We start from the raw sequence: 24,757 nt of genomic DNA on the forward strand, positions 1-24,757 counted from the left end.
AGGTTGTAAACAACAGTGTAAATACGGTCATGAAGCAAACAAAGTTTCATAAATTCTGGGACCAAACAATAATTAGAATGAATCTTTTGAAACATGCTGTAGCGTTCTTTTGAGCTTATTTTAGTCATACGGTGCCCACATTGAACTAGGATCTGATTAGTAAGTGAAAACATGGTACCCTGCTTATAAGAGACATCTCGTATAAGAGACAGAAACTGCTCCCCGGTACGTGTCTCTTATAAAGGGGTTCAACTGTAATGTTAAATAACTAATAAGAGCTGAAGTACCAAACACTGTAAGCTGTCGTCTTGAAATATTAATTGAGGGATTCTATCTTACCGCTGTTCCTGCCATGTTAGAAGTTAGCAAACCCTGCTGCTCATGTGTTTGAAAGCAATGGAATTGAGCCAATTTAACAAAATATAAGCCAAGATCGGTTGACACACCATGCGGCAGAACGTAAATAGTATCCGAGAAATACGAACACAAGGCTTTGCAAAAAGCCGACAAAAGGGGTACCCTCACAGCAAAGCACCATTATTTGTGGCAGCCGTAATTCAGCAAAGAATAAGCCCCATGCAGGCCTGGCTGGGTCCAAAAAACTGTTTTTTTTTTCTTTTTCTGCAGCAGACACCGATGAAATTCACAACTATTTTCACTTACCTGCGGCTTCTACAGCTTCAAGAAAATTGAAAGAATATGAACACTTGTTTAGACCATATCTTCCAATCTTTTGTATGGCTTTGTCGATTACCATACACTTGTGATCACTACTTTCCTATCGCTTCTGCGAGGCCACACAAATGCCGTCAGCCACCTCCACTGGGGCAGCCAGTCCGCCAATCACCACCTCCCGCTCAGTGTCACCCGAGCGAATAAGTTCGCTAGAAAAGGGCAAATGGTTACAGCATTTGCGACAAAGCGCTGCACTCATCTGGAGTTTTTTTTTTCTTCGTAGCTCTATGTCCGGTGTTGCGAAAGGTCTTCTTTAGCTTTTAAAACAATCTTTTGATCCTACCTATTGAATATTGTCCTTTTTTCCAAATTTAATCCTGCGGCTGAACCGCTAAAGCTTGCGGCTGCTAAGGTATCGACGAGCGCTGTTAGTATTTTGGCCTTTCGTAGTTTTTAAAAGTCTGTCGGATGCAGCGGAAGGGTTTTTTTAACACATTTCAACTATTCAAAGGCAAGGCCAGGCTAAGTACTTGCTTATTAGGCGATTTCCACAGGCTGCTTCACGGAATAGAGCTACAGTGGCAGTTTTGTTTACATTTGGTATTTCGGCTCCAACTTTACCAAAAATGCACCTAGCGCGCTGATTTAACCAGTCAAACAATCGGAACAGTCCCACAAAAACGTGAGTACGGCCTTTAAGGGACAGACAACCGATTTTTGTCGAATATGTATTCTCTATCCCAAATGAAAGGGCTTAAAGAACTTTAACAATAAATGGTTTTGCTGATAACACCCTCGAACTTTTTAAATCGAATTTTTTATATCTATGAGCCTTATGTGTAGTCCCAAAAATGGTGCTGGCAACCATGACATACAGTAGCACGGCAACATACTTTTGTCTGTATACGAGATGAAAAGCGATATTTAAAAATTCGTCCCGAGCTAAAAAAGTGTGAATCGCAGGCTTTCTTATTACTTTATGTGGTTTTTTAATTCACTAGTCTATTTTGCATGAAGGCGCCATCTGTTGGGATGAACAATAGGTAGAATCTGGCTTCACGTTGTGGAGGACAACAGTTAGATTCTCCCCAGGCGCATCCTCTTTTTGTTGGCATATTTGGAAACTGAAATCGAATATTTCGGCAGAAGAAACACCCCTGACTTGGGCATAATCATCAAAGCTCCTTCAGTGGGTCTGTTTACTGAATGCTGCCATTGATTCTGGGCGTCATGATTTTCGTGTGGGCGTCCCTTGGAGTTCTAAGTAAAGAAACACTTGAAGCTGACGACTTAAATATTTTGCTTTGATAGGTTCATCTTTCAAGGTGGAGGAATAACGAAAAGATAAACACCTGGTACGTCACCCACTTCAAGCCATTCGATCCACTGAGTAAGCTTCACTGGTCGCCCGGGCGGCTGGGGTCATCGCCAAAACGGGGGCCACCATCGTCAACTAACTCTGCTCCCAAATAAATGTGTTTCTTCTTCTTCTCCCATCCAGGAAGATGGTTGGGGGACCACACGATGATTGAAGTGGGCGAGAGGGGCAGTTTCTGTGCTAGTGAAAGTGTTCTGCTGCGGGCTTTGTGAACATTAGTAGAAAAAAAATGTCAAAGACTGCGACAATGGGCAGGACGCCTGGTGACGTATACAAGATTTTTGAGCTGAGTTCCCCTCCCGATGGATCAGGAAGAGGAAAAATCTACTGGAACGAGTCAGGCAGTGCAACGACGACGTCCGGCTGCAAAACAGTCTTCCAGTACTGCAAAACATCAGACCGCAAAAGAGACTTCGGTGAAATGTTCCGGAAGCATGACCAACTGGAGAAAAATATGCTAAGCCTAGATAGAAATCCTTCCCTCCCAACCCTCCCACTTGCGTACACGCAGGCACTGCGCTCCCCAGCGAGGTGCTTTATGAGTGACCGGCGCTAAACGTGACCCCAGTCACCCCTGAAGAAGGAATCGAGCTGGTTCTCAAACGTCTTGTTCTTGGTTAATACTTTTGGTGGAGAGGGCGATATTATTTCTTCAGCTACTGGGGAAAGGTTGATTCATCTAGGAGTCATCTTGAGCTAGTTGACTCCACAACGACGTGAATGAAATCATTGTCACCAACATATCGAAATGGACGCAACTGAACGGTTTTGAGCCAGCGTGTGGCGCCGATACACTCAGGCCCAAACGAATCTGCTATTTTACTCAAGAGTTCCTTCTTTATCGCTTCGTAACCTCCTTCGATTCGGATTTTCTCCAATGGATGGTGGCTGCTTCACTGGTAAGCCCGAACCTCACATTTTATTCTGTATTCATTTCCCTAAGACGCAAATGTGTGGTGGAATATTTTTTACAACTTACGAAAGAAAACGATGACATTGTCGCCAACAAACATCCACACGACCAGCTGTGCAATAGCCGCGTAGACGATTTGTGTTTTGTGTACAGCCAGTCGCTCTTTCCCCCCTTAAGGGGGGACACTGGTCTTAAACCTATCTTCATTGTTTTTTAACCAACTGCAATGAAACTTGACTCCCTGGTGTAGTTTGCTGTGGTGATCTCAAATCTGCACTTATTTTGTTTCTGTGCCAATGAGTTTTTAGTATAATTAACATTAATTAGTGATTTCTTGCGTAATTAGTAGAAAAAAGCCTAGCTAACTGAAAGTTGTTTTCTTCACACCAAAATGTACTAGAAAGCACAAGGAACACAATGTTAGGAGTACTTTTTTGATAAGGCCACAAGTAGTGATTTTATGGCAGTTTAAAGTTTGTTGTTCAAAACTTGGCACCATGAGGTCTGGTTCAAAGCGAAATAAAAATTTTTCGACGCATATAAAAATTCTGTTCCTACCATTGTGTGCTTTGCACATTCTGCTCCATGGCACAACAAAAATTATAGTTTTGTGTGCCCTGAGAGCTGAGATAGCTCTTCCGCAAGTTTGCAAACAGGCCAAAATTAGTGTTTTGAGAAAATGAAGAAAGAAACAGCAGACTCGTTTTCAGTGAGAACAACAACAAAATTGCAGTGTATTTACACTGGTATGGAGTCAGTAGCCACCAGGCACATAATCTGTTCGACTGGAGGCACCGGAGTGGCGCTTCTTGAAAGCTCGCTGCATGCCGTCAGCTGACTTGTGCTTGCGTGCAGAGGCGGATCCTCGACAGCGGTCTTTTTTTGCCATACGCTTCGTGCTGGCAAGCCCAGGGTTCAGGTCAAGTTGCTTTAGAATGGAAGCCGAGGCTCTTTCGTTGCCTGCGTTAAACTTCAGCACCGCCTCAGCCACAGCAGCTTGCACAGTGAACAGCGACGCGTGCTTCTCCTTGGGTGCCAGGGCCCATATCATGGAGTGGAGGGACTCATTGGAGTTCTGCGTTTTGCCTTGCAGGCAGCGCTGCAGGAGCTTGTCGTCCGAAAGACGCTCGTACACAGGTAGAAGAGCCTCGCACACGTGAGGTAGCAGGTTGTATCTGTGTTTTGGTGTGGGCTACCCCTTCGCCTTGGCAGCATTCTGCCGGCACCACGAGTCCGGGCCTGGTGGGCAGAGGCTGTGGTTGGACACGGTGTCGTTTGAAGTGATGTGGTGGTAGGTGGCCATCACCGCTTTGTGCATGGCCCTGACGTCACCACTGTGCGATTTCCATGCCCAGCCATAATAAGAACTGAGCTTAGTGACAAGGTCGCCAGTTAGCCGACCCTTGCCACCGAGCCTCTCAGATGCCGAGCCCGTACCTTTTGCAAGCAGGTTACGCAGAGTGGTGCCCATCCTCTTCTTCACATGATTGACACAGTCTTCCTTCTTGATTGGAATATAACCGCACACCTTGGCACCCACCAACGCCAAGTAGGTGCGGCTGTCGCCGTCTGACAGAATTGTGGTGTACCTCAGTTTGTGCCGCTGCAGTGACCTCTCAAAGAGGATGAGACCGGCCTCCACCTCCATCTCACCAGCCTTCTTTTCAGTGTTTTTTTTGACAGACGTGATTGTTCTTCCAAGCTTGGTAAGCTGGGTCGCCTACCTTTGGCCCGCGCTCGCACCCAGCACAAAAGTTGCTCAGCACGACGAAGTCTAAAACTAATCCCGTAAAGAGTTCGATAACCCCGCCGACGCCGATGTGAGACGAGTGACCTCGCGTCATCCACGACCCGTCGTACGTAACACAAATGTTACCGGGGTTGTCCAGTTGCAGATCGTCGTAGAGCTTTCTCACTGAATGCGCACTTTCGGCCATCACGTTGTTGGCAGTGCGAGTCGCAGCGGGCGCAAGCTTCTCCTTCACGTAGCCTTGCCACGTTTTGGTATGCAGCCCGCGGTGAGAAATGTTCATTGTAGCAAACACATCGTTCAGCGCGGTTTGGCGAATTCCCGTAGCCTGCATCGCTCGCGCAGCGAGAACGTTCACGATAAACGGATTAACTTTGTTATTGCTGTTCACGCGGGGAGAGCTCCACTCCGAGGCAACATCACCGCAGGTCGCACACGCGATAACCATCTTTACGGAAAGGCCGTACGCCCGCTCGCCGGTTCTAAATGGGACGCTGTCACCGCAAGCGCTGCACTTTACAGCCGACAGCAACACGTTGACGCAGTCCAAACGAAGCTGCTCTCGTCAGGTGGGCCGGGAGGAGTGTCGTCAGCGCTCGTGAACAAGTTGGATTTCCGCTCAGTTGCAGGAGTTGAAGAAAGCGCTTTCAACTGTTCTCGTGCAACCACCTCTCTCTGCAGCAAATCTTCAGGTTGCAGCATCACTGTGTCGCATCTCATACGGCCGCTTTCCGACGCATTTCCGCTGACTGGTGGGACCGTTAGGCCTACGTCGTCGGCGGTGGCTTCCGTGCAGCTCAGCGCAGGTAGCGCGTCAGGCCCAGCGCTTTCCTCCGCAACTGCAGGACTCTTGTGGAAGTTGTGCAACAACCGCTTCGCTTTTTTCCCAAACTTGTGCCTCGTAGCAAACTTTAGCTGGGCCTTCGGCATGGCTCTTTGGTTGTCGTGCGAACACGATAAGCAAGATGGAGCTGCCTCGGATGCGCTCGCACTACCAGAGCAGACGATGCAAACCAGGCTCTGCCAATCAGGAGACGAGATTTGGTCACGTGCCTTCTCTCGGCGAATGGGATCGCTAGTTGCGGGGGTTTTTGGCGCCGTTTTGCTATTCGGCCAATGTCTGCACGGGGGCAGCTGTGGCGCGAAAAAAAAGAAGAAAATCCGCTCTTTCAAACAATACCGAGGTTGCCGCGATCAGGCATGCAGTACGACCGCCGCGCAACGCGAAAGTAGGGCCGTTTTTGCACCGGCTTCAGCAAAAATTCAGCTCCCATGCGCGTTATAAATCAATATAACGTTTTAAATACTCGTTCACGAGACACAAAACTTCGCACATAGAGAGAATAATAGTTGTGGAATTCGAAAATCTTATTTTCAAAAAATCGACTTTTTCGCGATTTTTTCATCCCAAAGACCCGTGTACCCCCTTAATGTCCCGTCTATCTGCTTCCATTCTCAGTAACCAGATAGCCTTCGAAATAAAAAGATCCGACAATGCACCTATTTCAAACGTATGAAATGCTCACCTAGAGAAATTTCCAGCATGCAGTTGCTGCCACAAAGGCTGCTTTCAGTGACAAACCAGTAAGCGCAGGCGGTTTTTCCAAAATTCTGAGGTGGTCATTTTCTTTCACATTTTTATACCACTTTTCGTGCACAATATTTGGAAGTAGCTTTTTTTAAAGCCTGTCCTACTTTTGTTTATTTGCTGGGACAACTTCTATTTCTCACTCAAACTTCTTTCACCAGGCTCCGCCTGTGGTCCTTCAAGCTTCATTTCTAGACACACAAAAATTGATCTGAATGAAGTGACCATTTGTATTGCCTGTGTTGCCTTTAAACAGCCCTATCGTTGCTGGCCACCGTCCTCCAGGCCCGCGTGACGTCTGCATGATTTAGTTGGCACAGCGGGCTGCAAAGCTTTCCGAACGCCTCTTTTCATTCATTCATTCATCCATGTTTTATTGCGTGTCCAATACACCATAGAGGCTCTTACATTGGTACACAAGTCAGATAGTAAAATGTGATAAAGTGAAAATTAAAAACATCACCAATTTAATACAGCTACAAGCAAATGCCGATATCGCGAGCACAGATTTATCAGTGAAATAACCGTGCATGGAAGGCAGAACCGCAAGTCATGGCATTAGAAACAGATTTGTTAAGGTATGAGTAAAAACACTTTGAGGCATGAAGAAATCAATATCTGTTGACATACGATTGCACAGAATTTGCAGGCGTTCAGCAGGTGATTTGCTATGTGGCATTACTGGGAGCAAATAATGTACAATTGCATGTGAATTGCTGAGGGACATGTAAATTGATGCTGTGCAGTAAATCAGGAGCGTCAAAATGACCATTTAGTATCTTATAGAAAAATATGGCGTCACAATAACATCAGCGACTTTCTAGGTCGGTGATGCCTATTAAAGAGAATGGTATTCATAATAAACCTTACGTTCGAAATATCTGTCATACATAACTCTAACCAGGCGCTTCTGAACTGATTGATTCTATTAGGCGGGAATACGTTTTTGGGAGCTGGTTCCAAACAACAGAACCAAATTCCAAACGCGATCTCACCAAAGAACAAAACAAGTGGATGATGGTATCTGGGCATTTGAAATTGCGTGTGAGGCGCGAAATTACACCCAGTAGTTTAAAACCGGTGTTACGAAGGGACGCAACATGCGGTTTGAAATTAATATGACTATCAATAAGTACTCCTAAATCTTTGATAACGTTTACACGAAAAATAGCTTCATTGCCCACCTTGTAAGAAAACAACACTTGCGCCTTCTGCCTCGATAGAGTAATGATTTTGGTTTTAGACGTGTTTAGAGATAAAAAATTTTTCATACACCACTGCGAAATGGCACAAATATCCTTCTGCAGGTTTACACAGTCCTCTGTTGACTGAATTTTTGAAAACAGCTTCGTATCCGCGAACATAAGTACTTTTCCAAAATTTACACAATTGACATCATTTATAAAAACAAGAAACAACAGTGGGCCCAATACCGACCCTTGTGGCACCCCGGAGGTCGGAACAAAGGGAATGGACAAAATATCATGAACACGGCCATAATTTTAGCGCCTTGATAAATAACTGAGCATCCATTTACAGAGCGCGGGACAGAAGCCATAGCCTTTTAGCTTTCGTATGAGCAATTCATGATGGACTCTGTCGAATGCCTTTGATAGATCAAAGTAAATGCAGTCCACCTGACCTCTGTTTGAGACCACAGGGGACACGTGGGTCAGGAAGGAACAGAGGTTAGTTTCAACAGATCGCCCTCTCACAAAGCCGTGCTATCAGAGAAGCGCCTGCACACAATTCCTTCAAAAACCTTCGAAAAGCCACAAAGCAAAGACATCGGGCGGTAGTTGGACAGGTTACAAGCATCACCTGTTTTAAAAAAAATCGCGACCACCTTAGTGTCATTTTCTGACGAGGCCTGAGACTCACACCTCCAATGCTCTTGCAAGCATCCATTCGCTTGGTATCGAGTGTAAGATATGGTACTTTGATGCTGCCGCGTATCAGCCTTCACTTTTACCCTATACCCCACTTTGGTTTGGCGCATTACACCCTGTGCTGCCGCAAGTAGCTCTTTGCCACTTCTTTATCAGCTGCTAACGGTGTTTTCGTGCTCACGAGCGGCACACCACGATGCTCCTTACTGATAGGATTTTTATCGATGCCAAATTCACTGAAAAGGTCGGTGTTGTGTATTCGAGATCTGCACCCGAGTCAGCGCCTGGGGTTCTCTAAACCAAGCTCATGTAGCTATTATGGTTTAGTTTGCCTAAATAACACACGGCTTCTTACCCTGCTGCTTACTTTTCTGATATATTGACAGTTATTTATAAATAACTACACATCAATTATCCTGTGGCTTCATTTCGCATCGCATGTTGCACATTATGCATGCTTGCATTGACATTTCAAAGCCCGCGCATTCAGTATCTGTGAAAAGTTTTTTTTTTTACATTGGTATCTAAATGAAAGATAGAAAACATGTTGGGACCAATCGCTCTTGTCGCACGACGAGAGTGATGTTGAGTGCCAAGAGCGACAGAAATCCCTTTTGGTAGCTTCAGTCGCAAGTGTGAACCAGCCTTAATATGGTAACAATGAAAGACATTAATATTATTAATAATAACAATAACACTAGTTTTATTATTATATGTTTTGCATATGTGAGGGGGTGACAAATTTTCTGGGCCCCGGGTGCTGTTTACCCAGCAACGCCGCTGTACAGAGGTGCTCTAGAACTTCACGAAAGAGGAATGCGAAAGGATTAGAACTTGCATGGGCTTGCGCCCTACACATTCTGCTGACTATCATTACCATTGTTGGCTTGCATTGGGTACGTATGCACTACTGCCATTGCCATCAATTAGGAGCACAATTTTTTCTTCTCAGCTTTATTCTATACAATTTCGCTATGCCCAAGGAGGAAAGGAAGCTTTTCTTTCCTCCACGGCTACATCTTCCGCTTCCTTCTCTCAGCGAGTTTTATCCTTCCCCTCATAGACCCAGATTGATTCTGCTCCTCACCATCCTGTAGTCACTCTTTTTAGATGCGACGCATCTCTTGCTCTCGGGTATGTCCCTCCGGCGTCGCGGCGTTGTCCGCACACTCACTGCACATGCGCAACTCTCCTCCGTTCTTCTCTCCGACAGCTGTGCGCAACACTCTCACTCCGTCTCATTATCATAACAACAGTTGCGCGTGTGCGCTTCGCTGCTCTGGGTGCGCGCATGTGTGCGCACTCTCACTCCGTCTCATTATCATAACAACAGCTGCGCATGTGCGCTTCGCTGCTTTCGGTGCGCGCATGTGTGCGCATGCGCGCGACTCTCCCCCCTGGCTCCTCTCCTTTCAAAAGCGGGAATATAAGCAGGGGAGCGCACGGCGCCAGATCAGTCCGGCGCTCGCTCTCGCGCTTGACTTGACTTTGCTTGACGATACCTCCATGCAAGATCTTCTGATGAAGACGGGATGGAAGCGACAGTCCCTTCAGCGAGTGGACTGACGCAATCCAATACCAGCGTCAATCCAAACGCTCCCCCCTGCTGCGTCGCATCACATCAGGGTCCCCTCGCGGGAAGATGGGCGTAATTTTGTTCCTGCAAAGCAACCCAAAATCCTCCACAATATATGAACTGTCACTAAGAATAATGCCGACTTTGTCTTTAGTTTCTCAGCGCGACTCTCCCCCCCCCCCCGGCTCCTCTCCTTTCAAAAGCGGGAATATAAGCAGGGGAGCGCACGGCGCCGGATCAGTCCGGCGCTCGCTCTCGCGCTTGACTTGACTTTGCTTGACGATACCTCCGTGCAAGATCTTCTGATGAAGACGTGATGGAAGCGACAGTCCCTTCAGCAAGTGGACTGACGCAATCCAATACCAGCGTCAGTCCAAACGCTCCCCCCTGCTGCGTCGCATCACATCAGGGTTCCCTCGCGGGAAGATGGGCGTAATTTTGTTCCTGCAAAGCAACCCAAAATCCTCCACAATATGTGAACTGTCACTAAGAATAATGCCGACTTTGTCTTTAGTTTCTCAGCTGGGGCTTTTTCATGCCTATTTCGTATTCATTTGCAGAAAAAAGTGTTGGCTGAGGAGTGCAAGGGCCGGTGGATTCCTTCTAATATTGGCTCACTGTGCAGTGGGTTCCATTCCAAAAGATCTTGGGCTCTCCGCAGACACGTTTGGCCCAATGCTTTAGATATATTGCCGGACACAAAATGGGAGGAGCACTGGCAATGTGAACGGCGGCAGTGGTGCCTTACCTCTGCTTCGTGCGAAGGCAGAGAGGCCCTCAGCATGAAAAAGGGGCTCGCGGCCACGGGTTCTGCTGAACAGGAGGCGGTGCATCCATCACCGTGGCTCAGCTGTAGTGCCCTCCCCCTGCACATGGATAAGCAGACGGTGTAAAAATGTACAGGCGCACTGACGGATCAATAGAAAAGAGAACAATGAACGTAAGGTTGCCGCTCGCATTGCCATGATTTTAACAAACGGCTTAGGCAGGCTCTGGAATGAAGCTTTTCAAGGTTGAATATTTAAGTTGCACTACACAATTTCAAAAGAAGCAAATTTCGACAAACACATCAAGCAGGGAGGAAGGACATCTACGGCGCTCTGTATTCAAGATAAGGAAAGCCCCCCCCCCCCCCACACACACACACCGATCCCGAAAACCGATGAATTATAGTCGCCATGGACCATCCACCTGACCCGGTACACTTACAGTGCTCCACTACGTGCTGCCACTACCGGAGACTGATTTCTTTACTATGGCTACTTTGTTCGTCGTCACAGGGAACTTCCGCAAATTGCAGTGATCTATGCTCGGTTTTCCTCTCCTCTCTTTTAAGCCACGTTTTCTGACTGCCATGTTCTTAAGGGGAAACGGTGGTCTTAAAATTTGTCTGTGAATGAATATGCATATGTGTTGTGTCTTCCTCATTTCAAAATTGTAATTAGTTTTCAAGTGGCCTAATTATTCTTTGAATTATAAAGAAAATACTGGAGCCTCATTAAGTAATTGCTTATATGCTGTTAGGGGCTTTTTGTTCAATTTTTAAAAAATAACTGGTGTGGGTTTGTAGTTTAAGACCTGCCATGCGTGCTGATGCTATTTAGATTCCTCTAAAGATAGCTGATTGGATAAAATTAGTCTAATTATGCCAAGCACAGTTTCCACAAACTTAATGAGCTCATATTATTGCCCATAACAGTTATTTAAGGCACACTGAGCCAATTAAAATAGTATCAGCAGGCAGTTCATTTATCCTGAATTCAACGGAATAGAACTTGCAGAAATCCTTAGAAAAAAAAAACTACCTGAATGTCTGAAGGCTACGCACATATACAAAAAAAGTGAAGCTGAGAAAATCGCAGTTGAAGATTTACTAGAAGCAACGGTTTTATTTACTGATGTGTGAAAAAAAGAAACCCTTTAGAATGTAGCTCGCTTTTCGCTCAACGCGAGCATACTAAGTTTGCTTAAATCAATTGATGGGGAAAATAGGAAATCCTCTGTATACAGATGGCACTTCGCAGAAAAACTGAACAAAAGCAAAGCCAGAATGTTGCTTCAACTTTTACGCTGTTGGCAGAGTGCCGTCACTCTTTGGCAACCAAGGCTGAGGTGCCGATCGTGCACCACAGTTACTAACGTTTATTTTGCTATGTTACTGCTTCATTCGTTGCAATCAAACCGGCTCCAGGGAAATTCGCGTCGCGTGGAACAAGTTCCTACAATGGGGCTGGTCACTAGGATGCACCACAGTGTTCTGTGACGTGCATGCGCTTGGCTAGGTGGGATAACCGTGTTTGATTTAATCACCTTGTATGTCACGTCACCATCGCACGTTGTGCACAGTGCAAACATTTATCATTCTCAAATCACTCATCTCCCTAGAAAAAATTCCAATAGACATTTGTATTGGTCCAATAGAAATAATGTATTGGTCCTATAGGTCAGGCTATTGGTTCTATTTGAGTATCTATAGGACCAATACAAAATCTATTGGTCCGATAAAGTGACATGTAATGGTCAAATAGACCAATTGGTATTGGTTCTATTAGTTCCAATGGGACCAATAGTGGGACCAAGAGCTATTGGGATAGTGGGACCAATAGCTATTGGTTGTATCAGCCTAATAGACCAATATGGCATATCTAATTGGTCAAATACATGGCCCGGTACTATTGTTGTACAGGCACTAATAAAAAGTAGATCTGCTAGCTTTTTTTAGGCAGTGTGCTGCTAAGCCCAAGGACGGGAGTGCGATCCCGGCCGCAGCGGTTGCTTTCCAGATCGAGGCGAAAGGTGTCGATCTCGTGCTGCGGCGCACGGTGCACACTACCGGTGGTCAAAATTAATCTGCAGCCCTGCAAGCAATGTTTCTGCCCGAAGATATGCAATTCACGTTACCTGCAAGCATTTTGCATTTAGCACGCCTAACAAATAATGTCCCTTAGCACTAAAAAATTTCCTAGCTTGTAGCAACGAGTTCCAGCCGCCAACGCATGGTGGATGCCCGCAATGCCTGCGACAACAAAAACGCCACGCGTATGATTCTGTGCCTACCGTAGTTATACATTTTTCCGCGAGCCTCAGCTCTCGCCTTCATAACGATCGCCTCTATTTTTTTTTTATCTCGCTGTGCCGTGGAGCGGCCATACTTGGTTTGGGTGCCGATTCAACAGCCGATTGTTAGGATAGGTGTCGTACTTCATATGTCTGCAGAAAGTAAAGCCTACAAAATCAAAATTAACACCAAAATAATTGAGCCCACATTATAAAATTGCATCATAATTTTAATGGGAAATACATTACTTAAAACTGCTCAAAAATGCTTCTCTGACAATACAAACCTGGCGGAAGTTTCGTATGCAAGACAATTGGAAGAAGCCATTTTGCTTTAAAGCAAAATGGCTTCTTCCAAGTTCCGGCGCTTCGGCACGATCCCTGGCACGAGCGTTCATCTCAGCAGCCAGCCACCGCGTTTGTGAATTTTAGTGCCACACAATGTATTTGTTATTTTTAAAGTTACGAGGACATCATCAGTAAAGCACTAGAACGTAAACACACCTTCAATGTCGCTCGTATTCAAGAATTCTTGTCTTCACACACAGCGAGGCGACTAACGTGCACGCATTACGCAGCTCGGATTTTTGCATTTGAAGGTATGTACTGTAATTACCCGATTCTAACGCGCACCCAATTTTCCTGGCAAAAAAAAACAAAAAAACTTGCACCTCCGATTGTAAAGAGCATGGAACTTTGTGAGCAAGAAAAACGAATGCGAGAGAAACCGGCGATTTATTTCTCGAAGTAATCTCACTCCTCTCACTTCTTGTCACTCTCCGCTGACCACATCTCGTCCTTGGTGCCGTCAAGCGCGTTCGCGATGCCACACTTCTGAACGAACGTTCAACCATGGTTGATGGGATCGTGGCCCACGCCTTGCACGCCCATCCCGCGGGCTTCTCCAGAGGCGCACGCTTCAGCCGACCGCTCGTTTTAAACGTGTGAGAGCCGCTGCTGCCATTGCTGTTATCAAGCGCGCAAGTGGAACGATTTGACGATTTGTGCGAACGCCGGTAGAAAAGCCTAGGCGCCTATGCTTTCTGCGTCCGAAAAATCGTTGCTAAAAGCTTTGGCGCCATCTTGAGATGGCGATGGGTGGTACTAAATTTCCGCTGTTTTGGCAGTTTCGGTTTTGTATCCGATTCTAACGCGCATGCGATTTTTCGACCTATTTTTCCGGAAAAAAAGTGCGCGTTAGAATCGAGTAAGTACGGTATATATTTCTTTTCACCGTGAAGCTGTAGAAGCTTTCTCTTCCCTGATAAAATTTTTTTATTAAAAATAGCAGAGCAGGTCAACAAGCAGCACTTTCATTTCTGGAAAAGCCACTATCAATGCAACCACGTGAGAACAGAGTACAAATGCATGTAGGACTTGTGTTCCGATTAACGACTGTGCATATGGCGTTTTGTACAGATGAAATGAAGTGCCGCGGATAATGTTTCACCCAGGTGGAATCGAAACGGAATGTCGAGCTCTCCGAGCGTTCTGTCCACATCAGCGTACTCACGTAGTTCGTTGGGGTGAAGCGGCATGCTGCCGAAGAGTGGTTTGTTTCGCCTGGACGAAACGCTAGACACACTTATAAAAATGTACAATTGCGCAAGTTTCTTATTATTGCCATACTGTTTTTGCAGGTCTTGCAGCTCTGACTCGAGGAATATATGCACCAGAAATTCGACAGCCTGTGGGACATAGTTGGGCAATAAAGCTGCAGTCAACTAGCACTTACGGCTTTGAGGTATTTGAAGGATAATGGGACCACATTGTGTTTGGAAACTTCCTGAAGCAAGTGTAACATGGCCACATGCAATTAGTGCTCCAGTGGGCCCATGATACCAATACACTCATAGGCCAAGGCTAACGTACCAAGACCCCCTTAGGTACCAATACACCTGTAGGACTAGACCAATACACCAGTAAGTACCAATACACCTATAGGACTAGACCAATACACCTATAGACTGATACACCAATAGCTATTGGTGTCAATAACCCAATAGGCTATTGGTTTTGTCGTTTGGTAATTTTTGCTAGGGTACACTAACCCACCGACGAGGAAGCCCATGCCGGAATGCAGGCCGACCCGGCAAGGCATCGTTGACAACAGAATAAACACACTTCCCTTGCGCCGTCGACATGCCGCATCCTCCACTTTATCATTCCATTCCTTTCTATGTGCTGCTGATCTAAAGATAGACGCACCTTAGTGCACCCGCAGGGGCGCTAAGCCTACCTCCGTGTCGGCACCGTGCTCGCGATAAGCCATCACAAACACGCAGAAAAGCGTATTCCAGGCACTTTTAATACTGCTCGTTCTTCCTTGCAGTTATCGATAGACATATTTACTCTTGTTTTCACGCCATTCGGTGCTTTCGCCGGTCCTTGCATGGCCGAATACATGAGCCGTTGCACTGTGGTGAGAGTGCCGAGCAGACGACCCACGGCACCCAGTCAATGAGAATGCACCCTGCAGTCATGTGCAGTCAGTAGCCGATTGGGCGGCACATTCTGTCTCTTTTGTACCCCAGTTTTACTCGCAACCAATGAACGAAACGAAGCAGTTCTGGCGGGGAATTGAAAATGAAAAGACGCACTTTCAAATGACACCAGATGGACGCTTTAGCGCACGTAGAACCCGAGTGGCGAGTCGTTGAAAAAACGCTATTGTCGCGTCAAATCTTGGTCAATTTTAGCGGTCGTTGGTGCTATAAATTGATATCATGGCTCAAATACGTACTCCTGGGCCTAGGTATTTGGCTGACCGCAAGAAAAATAGCTCTACTTTCCGAAAATGGTGATTTTGAAAAATCGATTTCTTGGCCAAATTTCGGGATTCCAAGACCCGCGTCCCTTTAAGAGCCCCTGACAGGGTATTACGCAAGGGGGGAGGGGGGTCGAACAAGCATACACAAAAGAAATTGCAAAACAAAAACCTAAAGTAGGATAGGACACAATTCAAAAATTGGAATTACAGGGCACTCGTTATATAACTAATAGCATAATTAAAAGTGGCATAAAAATGTAAAAAAAGCAACTAGTTACACTACTAATACATAGACATTACGACGGTGCGACTGTCAAATGAGTTTTGAGTAATGTTTTAAAACTTCACGCCACGGCTCGGCTAACTCACCATGTGTAGATGTTCAAAAAGGAAAATGGCAGTTGCTTACCTGCACAAGGTTCTAATCACAAGAACTTACCGCACTAACAATGTTCAAATGTGTCCCACATGTGGCACAAAGGTTGCTCCAAGAGTGGAACAACGTTGGCGAATGTCCGAAACAACGTTATCTGAACATTAGAACAACACCCTTCAAATGTTGCCCCCATGTAGAAGCAATGCTAATATCATGTTGATGCAATGTTCCTGGGAAACATCGCACTAACATTAAAAAAAGCTGGCAATAGCCATGTGTTTTGGCAACGTTAAGGGGAAACGTTTCAAAAATGTTCCGGCAACATTTTGTGCTACCAGTGTGTGTGTGTGTGTGTGTGTGTGTGTGCGCGTGTGTACATGTATTACAGTCGGCGCTCGTTACAACGGACCCGCGTACAACAGACTTTCGGATATAATGGACCATATTCAAACTGAAGTTTGGTCCGCCTATTTTATCAATGCAACAAAGTTCGTTTGTAACGGACCGCGCTACAACAGACTATCGGCTACAGTGGACGAATTTAGCGTCAATTTTCGGCAAAATTGTTCGTATAGAACGGACTTTTGCAGCGTCAACACGGACTGACAACCGACTTGACCACACGCCGAAATTGGTAGCCTCCGGCCAAGCCCAGCCACTAGCCAAGCCAGTCTGGGTGCGTCTGATCAAGCCTGCGATCAAGCCAAGCCAAGCATCCCAACGCCATTTTGTGATTCTTGTTGTGTTCGTGAGCTTGGCAGGTCACAGGTGAGCGAAAATGGACTCCAAGAAAAGGAAGAAGATTTCCCTGAGCGACAAAATGAAAATTGTGAACGCGGTGGCGCGTGGTGAAAAACAGGCGGATATAGCTAAAACGATGGGACTTTCCAAGCAGACTGTGAGTTCGATTGTAAACAACAAAGGAATCGCCAGCAAGCAAGTGTCGGGGGAAATTAACCCTAAGCGGTTCAGGCTCCGCGAAGCCACACACCCAGAAGTGGAGTCCGCGCTTTTGATGTGGCTGCGCGATGCCCGAGCGCGCGACATTCCAGTGAATGGTCTAATGTTGCGGAAGCGGGCAGAGCAATTAGCCGTGATCCTCGGGCATAACGATGTCACTTTCAGCGACGGATGGTTGGACCGCTTCAAGGCGAGGCACGGCGTAACATACATGCAAGTCTGCGGTGAACGCAACAGCGTAAGCGTTGACGCCGTCACCGAATGGAAGGAAAACGAGCTGCCAACGTTTCTTGCCCGGTACGACGACAAGGACATATTCAACGCGGACGAAAGTGGCCTCTTTTACAAGGCGAAGCCCAGCAGAACATACACGGTTTCTGGCAGCCGCTGCCACGGTGGTAAGCGCTCCAAAGAACGTTTGACCGTGTTGTTTTGCTGCAACATGAGTGGTACAGAAAAAGTAAAGCTGTTGTTAATTGGAAAGTCTAAACAGCCCCGTGCTTTGCGGCACGTAAAGAATTTGCCAGTGGACTGGACTGCCAACACGAAGGCCTGGATGACGAAGGACTTATTCAACGCCTGGCTGCTGCAGTTCGACCAGCAAATGTCGAAGCAGAAAAGGAAAGTGCTCCTTTTTTTGGACAACTGCTCGAGCCACATGAAGCCACCCCAGCTCGAAGCAGTTGAGCTGGCGTACTTTCCCCCGAATGCCACATCGGTGCTTCAGCCGATCGATCAAGGCGTCGTGCATTCGGTGAAGGCTGCCTACCGCACACGCCTTGTCGAGCGCCTGCTCTTCGACATGAACAGCAGCCGGGAATCGAAAATAGACGTGAGATTCCCGGTCGAAGTGTTGGCCAGCATCTGGCAACAACTGAAAGCAGATGTGATCAAGAACTGCTTCAGGAAGGCTGGTTTCCTGAGGAACAGTGGCACCGCCTCCGAGGAGTCATCTAGCGTAGATGAACTGTCTGGCCTCGATGATGAGCCATCAGTGTGGCCTCGCATCAGGGAGGCATTCGGAGCAGAGAGCTTCTCCGATTTCGTGAGCTGCGACGACGGTGTTGTCGATAACGAGGAGCTGACGGATGAAGAGTTAAGGGCCACTATTGAAGGCCGTGCAGAGCTGTCATCAGATGATGACAGTGAGCAGGAGGGTGAGCCACCGAAAGTGAAGCTCACTTCGCAGCAAGTGATTGACCGCATCGAGGAGGTCAAAGACTACTTTCAGCAGCAGCAAGACGACTGCTCTGTTCAGGTGATGCAGCTGATTGAAATGCGGCGCAAAGTCACCTCTTCCACCCTTAACGGGGGCCGCCAGTCTTTGATTACCAAGTTCTTTTCTAGCCAAACGTAAATAAAAGCTTGTGTTTCTTCGTTTCCTACTTCGGATGTTCGTCGCGCACTTTTTGGAATAAAGTACAATAAAGGCGTCGTGACCAAACGGTCAGAAGTGAGACATTCCGGTGTTTGTTCCTAGCCCACATTCGGGTGAGTTTTTGACGAATTTATAATTGTGAAAGGTGCGTTAGTATGAATGTTTTAAATGTTTTAATTCAGTTAGCAGTAGTCTTGCTTTAGTGAGGTAAAATGTGTTCCCGCCCGCTCACCTAATGAATTTCTCATCAGCAGAACTAGGTGAACCAAACGTGTGCCAAGAACGCTTTTTTAGAGCAACATTACAGCAAATTGCTGTAGCATTTATGCAATTATCGGGATAAGAATCGCTCATGCCGCCGATATTTCAGCGGTCACCGCCGCCTTCCTGCACCCACTAATGGCCCTCGCTCATTGAAGTAGAACATGCACAGCAACTTTCTAAAGTACCCCTGTTAGTGATTTACGTCGTTCTTAACAATACTGCGCAATTTATAATCGGCAAATACTTGCAGAACTACCATTAGTGAGCCGAAAAAACGTTATACGGCGACGGCGCCTACCCCCCCCCCCCCCCCCCCCCCCCGCGGCGAAGTTTGGATATTACGGACATCGGATAAAGCGATTTCGCCGGATTATCGAGGTCCGTTGTAACGAGAGTCGACTGTATATATATATATATATATATATATATATATATATATATACATACAGGGTGTCCCAGCTATCATGCACCAATGTTTAAAAAAAGAGTAATGGTGTAACTCGAAGAAAACCTAATGCATAATGTTTGCAGTACTGTGGAGAAGCGGGCAGCATTTTTTTCGTTAATGAGACTTAACTAATTAATTGTAATTAATTATCTAACTCTAGAAGTACTGTCCTAATCAGTAAAGTGTCAATGAGGCACTTGTAGGTACCCACGAGGGGCATCTAACTGCAGTATTTTCAGCGACGAACTAATTGCGTACTCATTTATTCTGACTGATAAAGAAAACCCGCGAAATATGAAAAATACCACGTGACGGCGCCTCCGCGCGCATTAGCGCGCACCGTAAAGCAATGCCCTCAAACAGGCTGCCTCTGAGTTAGCCAGAATGAAATAAACAAAAGAAAGAAAGAATAAATCGCGACCGAGTTTGTGCCTTATCTGCACACGCACCCCGCGAACCTTGCTGCTGCTGCTCCTTCCATGCATGCTATTATCAAGGTGATGCGCTGTCTCTTCGGGCGGGTAACACGCGAAGCAGTTGCTTTCAATCAGCTTTGTTTGGGGACGCTGCTTTACAATGCGCGCGTAAGCGTCGTCACGTGGTATTTTTCATATTTCGCGGGTTTCCTTTATCAGTCAGAATAAATGAGTACGCAATTAGTTCGTCGTTGAAAATACCGCAGTTAGATGCCCCTTGTGGGTACCTACAAGCGCCTCATTGACACTTCAGTGATTAGAACAGTACTTCTCGAGTTAGATAATTAATTACAATTAATTAGTTAAGCATCATTAACAAAAAAATTACTATCCGCTTCTCCACAGTACCGCAAACATTATGCACTAGGTTTTGTTCGCGTAAAGCCATTGCTCTTTTTTTAAATCTTGGTGCATGATAGGTGGGACACCCTGTATATGATATGCAGACACGCTTCAAAGATGCAGTCCTCATTGCCAGTGCAATTCGCCTACTTGAAGGTGCTTAGTAGCGCCAAATAAGGCAATTGTGATTTTTTGTGATTCAGGGATAAATAAAAACCAAAGTCTCGAAAAACATTCGCCAATCGACGTGGGAATCGATGCGGTGCGCTAGCAACCGCGTTGTCGCAGCAACGAATATGTGTGCGTACACGTGTGTGCATGTGCGCGCGTGCATGTGTGTGTGTGTGTTGGATTTCAGTTCAGGGGGAGAGTGGTACTTACAAAAAAATTAAAGAACAAAAATTTGGACATGGCACTACCAGCCACATGGTGGGTAGTTCCGTTTCTTTGGCTCTGAAATTCACTCTGGCCAAAACCATCTCTGCGACCAACACTAGGCATGTTTCTTAACGGCAGCTTTTTTCAGTGGCCACCATTTTATGGGCAAAGCAAAATAAGCCACTGGTGAACTGCTACGACCTCATCTGTTTCCCTTCTTATCAAGATTGGCTCTTTACACTGGCATGACTATTAACGCGTACAGCAGACTTCTGAATGAGCCAAACTTGCATTTTGTCTTTCCTCCTCCTAAAGGCAGCCTGAAGGGAACAGGGATAGAAGAGGGTGTCTGAATGGAAAATCCGCCTACTTGAAGCGTGGTTGGTAGCGATGACCAGCATGGGGGGCACTCATCAGGCGTGCACCTCAGTCACGGGACAGGCGAAGCCCGAAGACTGAACCATGGGCCCCAGACTGAACCATGGGCCCCAGGTGCAGGCACTGGCAATGCAATGTCTCTGGGCACCTGGTTGGGGCCCATACGTCTTGGCTCTCCCGACAACAGGCTGCAGAACCTGGGGACGGCGAAGATTGGGCTTCTCAGAAGGGGGGCAATGACACACTTTTACAGAGCCCACCAGGACACTTTGTTCCAGCAACTAAACAAACATGCACGCCGTACAAATGGAGGCTGTTCTGTGCTTACTTTAGGCCCTTTCTCTCTGCGCCTGTAACAGCAACGTTGCCTTGTCACACAGTGATCTGTTGCTTGCCTCTGCTGGGCACCCATGTTTTTTTTTTCTTTTCTTTTCTGGAATATCAGAAAGCCGAGGGAGTGTCATCACGTGTTGTGGTGCGCGAGTGCCGTGATCAAGCACTCTATGCAAGGCAATCATTATGCTCCTTCACCGGAATTCCCTCGCATGACTAATCCACGCTGCCAACAAAACGAACGCAGCTCACAGCAGCAACGGGCACACTTTTCGACTTACTAAAAATGGGGTCCGCACCATGGCCTCGCGCAATGCCAAATTTCAGGTTTGCATAGCGCTACGGCACAGCACAGACCAAACTAATGAGCCACATCATATGCCTGACATTGCCTTGCGCCGAAATTCCACTGTTTCTGAATGGACTGTTTGACCAAGCAGATTATGGTGAAGTTAATCGTGGCTGTCGATAAGCTTTTAGCCCTGTTTCGAAACTGCTTTAAACGGCTGGAATTAACACATGAAGTTCTGGAGAGCAATGTGCTGCAATTCCTTGACCTCTAACTGACCCTTTCGGAGCACCATGTGTATTGGGTGTACCACCCGCGGGCGAACAAGCCTTTGTTACCCTACCATTCGGCTCACTCTGAACTAACCAAGATCGCTAGTACGTGTTTTAGAAATGCCCTTCAAAAATTGTGCCTACATGCTATGCAATCTAGCTTTAGCAGGCAATCAGAACGCCTCCATACAGCTGGGTACCCCGCGGGTGTCCTTGTTTCTGTAGCCGAGGGCACACTCAAGAACATTAAGGCTGAAACGTGGCAGTCAGAGAAAGCTGATAACAAGGAAGTAGCAGTGATTCCATATTTGCAAAATACATTCTGCCGTCTAAAAAAGATTGCCATTCGAATAAATGTCAAGTAGTCCTGTCTGCCCCTAACAAAATGAACCAGCCCATCAAAATGACTAATCCCTACCGCAAAAAGCCTGTAGTGTGTGAAAACATCATCAGACGCCCTTTGCAGAATGTGCGGTAGGAGTGGTATATGAAGTTCCGCTGTCATGCGGAAAGCAATATATCAGGCAGACCGGCCGATGTGTCAATGACCGCTTGAGAGGGCACGGACAAAACGTTAGCAACCACCAGGATGGCCATTGTCTGTCCACTGCCACAACTGTGGCTGCGTGCCACTGTTTGATTCATGCGTGGTGCAAGCTAAACAGAGAGAGCAGTCGGTAGGAGAGATTATGGAGGCAGAAATGATTGTGAGAGCAGGGTCGACGTGTGTAAGCGTGCCGTTGGCGACTTTCACAGATAAGGAGTAGGCTTTTCTTCGCATGGCTGCAACACGTGGGCAATGGCGGTAAGAGGGCAAAAAGTGTGGATGTGTCTTTCCAATAAAAACCAGTTGAAAGTAGCGCTCCTTGGTGTCAGTTCTCCTTCCTTGTCCTCGTCCGCATACGCTATGAATTGTTCTGCATTGCAACACCTACTCACCCAGGAATCCGTACTTGTAGCCACATTAGGAAGGAACCACAAACGTGCCTCAAGTTCGGCACATCCTTTTAACAATAAGCATGCTTTGGCATTCACTACATCAAAGACTAGTGCTTAGATGTCCTTGTAGATTTTTAGATGCAATGCATGTCATGCTCGCCCCTCTGTCCTTCCTGCGTCTGTGCGGCGGCGTCCGCACAGCTGCGCCTCTCCTCCTCTCCTATAGCGAACACTCTCTCCCAAACAGCTGCGGGTTGGCGCAGCGCGCTCTCACTCCATTGCTAGGCGCCGGTGGGCGGCGCTGCGCATGTGCAGTACTCTCTCTCTCCGCGCTCTCCTCTCCTTCGAGCGCTGTGAATGTAAAGCGGCATGCCGCGCTCCGGCGGTCTCAGTCGACGGTCGTCCATGCTACGCTTGCACTCTCTCGCAGTACTCGACGATTGCTTGATGCGACGGTATAAGCGTAATCAACACGACGGAAACGCCAATGGAACCCCCCAAGATGCGTTGCATCACACCAGGGTTCCCGTGAGGGGAGGTGGGCGTAATTTTTTTTTCAGCCCTACATTTTATGTCATTTTCACAAAGGTAACTGCTGTTTTCATACCGTTGACTTACAACAATAGAAAGCTGCTTTGTAATTTTTGTTAGCCAAGGGCGAGAATTAGACAGCACTTAGTTACAAATTTACATTTGCACACAATACTGATTGCAGACGTCAAACACAATGGCAAAGCACGAAAAATTGCTCCAGAACAGGCCCCAGAACCTCAAAATGGCGCCAATTTGAGCCAGATGGCGCATATTCCTCGTTGCAGGAAACACTCCCCAACAATACAAGATTCTTGTGTAATCCCTGCACTGTAGACTCCCACGCGAAACTTCACGGGGGTGGGAAAAACCTGCAACAATTACACAAGCATGCGTAGTGCTCAAAACTTCTTAGATTGTAAATACAGCATGCTGCAACAATCGGTGAGCCCCTTTATGAACATTTTTTATTTCTAGACTGAAAAATCTCTCTGACACTCTGACATTTTGCACACGTTTTAATTTACAATCTATTGCATTCAAGAACAACGGTAGCACGCGTACTGTTTCTTGTTTTGCTTTTTTTTTTTTAATGATTAAAACCCAGTTCTCGCCCAGGGGGGAAAAGATGGCGGGATAGATATTTCCCCTGTGCACATGCACGTAAAACACAAAAACTTATTCTGCACCTACAAATGAACAGGTTTTTTTTTTTACAAATAAAAAAACCTAGGACACAACTTTGCATGTGTTTTTGGCTACAGAAGAAACAGACCACAAAATGCGACGTTTGTGTAAAGTTTGAGCGCTCTCACGCACCACCTATCTGGCAGCCACAAGCCTTGCTATCTGGCAGCCACAAGCCTTGCTATCGCGCCATTCGCTTGACAGCTCCACACACGTACAGTTGTAATCTCCCATCTTGCACGCTGATAGCGCACGCTCGGGGCGATAGAACGATACACAGGAGAGGAACTCCGTTATCGTGGTCAAAACCGGATGCTAAACTCAAAAAAGTATAGTGTTATCCTCGCAGCGAAGCCATTTTAGGAAATTCGCACTAGAAAGCTCGAGCTGCGGCCATTTTCCGGGACACCTTGCGGCTCGTGAACGTGAGCGCGGCCAAAGATAGCTTTTGCTTTCGGTGCACGTGCAGTGATACCGCGCGCGGTAACGAGGTGGACAATGTTACTCCACCATGACCGACCAAGTACATGTCTGATAAATCACACAATGGCCCCCCTCAACAATTAAGCCACGGTCATGCGCGCGAAGAACGCGAGACGCAGTTCGACGTTCAGGTCAAACAATGGCCCCCCTCAACAATCAAGCCACGATCATGCCCACGAACAACGCGAGACAGGAGCATTTTTGGACGCTTCCTGTGCTTATCAGCGCTCTACTTACCTGACAGGACACATTTACAAGACCTCGGTGCCTTTCCAACGACGAGTAAACGGAAAAATCAACTCTGAAACGGTACTTCGCCGGCAACACGCCACCACTTAACATTTATTTTAAATGGCATCGAAAAACAAAATGCCTACTCACCCGATGTCACGTGATTGGCTACGATTGGCCAAACTATCTTGGCTTATCTGCAGTATGGTGGCTAGCCACCCCTCTAGCCACCATATCTCATCTGCTCGAAGCGGGACGTAACCACACGCGCGTATTTTGAAATTAGATTGCGCTTGATGCCTGAAAGCGAGAATAAATGTTTATTGAAGTCAAGAGGTGGGCTTGTATCGAAGCTTTAAGGAGGCGTACTTAGTCCAAGATGTTTTGCAGCTTCGG

At 46.7% G+C, this 24,757-nt stretch overlaps 2 protein-coding genes across 3 annotated transcripts in view; both read right to left on the reverse strand.

Annotated features, from left to right (window-relative positions):
• LOC144137439 (uncharacterized) overlaps window positions 1-24,500 on the reverse strand; it is a 42,931-nt gene extending 18,431 nt beyond the window's left edge. For both annotated transcript variants that reach the window (XR_013315674.1, XM_077669471.1), the window contains exons 1-3: window positions 24,368-24,500; window positions 20,589-20,793; window positions 10,518-10,635 (exon numbers count right to left, since the gene is read on the reverse strand). Coding sequence is in view for 1 of the 2 variants with exons in the window: in XM_077669471.1 (XP_077525597.1) it covers window positions 10,518-10,635; window positions 20,589-20,632 (162 nt within the window). In the remaining variant the exon portion in view is untranslated. The remainder of the gene's footprint in view (window positions 1-10,517; window positions 10,636-20,588; window positions 20,794-24,367) is intronic.
• On the reverse strand, window positions 3,514-5,873 carry LOC144166315 (uncharacterized). The gene has a single exon (XM_077695844.1). It carries the CDS (start codon window positions 4,612-4,614, stop codon window positions 4,159-4,161), a length of 456 nt encoding a protein of 151 aa, XP_077551970.1. The 5' UTR covers window positions 4,615-5,873; the 3' UTR covers window positions 3,514-4,158.
• Window positions 24,501-24,757: the final 257 nt, after the last annotated feature.

The sequence above is a fragment of the Haemaphysalis longicornis genome, unplaced genomic scaffold (genome assembly GCF_048455015.1).
Source record: "Haemaphysalis longicornis isolate Haplotype H1 unplaced genomic scaffold, Haemaphysalis longicornis Haplotype H1 scaffold_1, whole genome shotgun sequence".
Taxonomy (NCBI): domain Eukaryota; kingdom Metazoa; phylum Arthropoda; class Arachnida; order Ixodida; family Ixodidae; genus Haemaphysalis; species Haemaphysalis longicornis.

Coding starts and splice junctions, on each gene's coding strand:
- LOC144166315 (XM_077695844.1), bottom strand. CDS start 4,614: ATGGAGGTGGAGGCCGGTCTCATCCTCTTTGAGAGGTCACTGCAGCGG.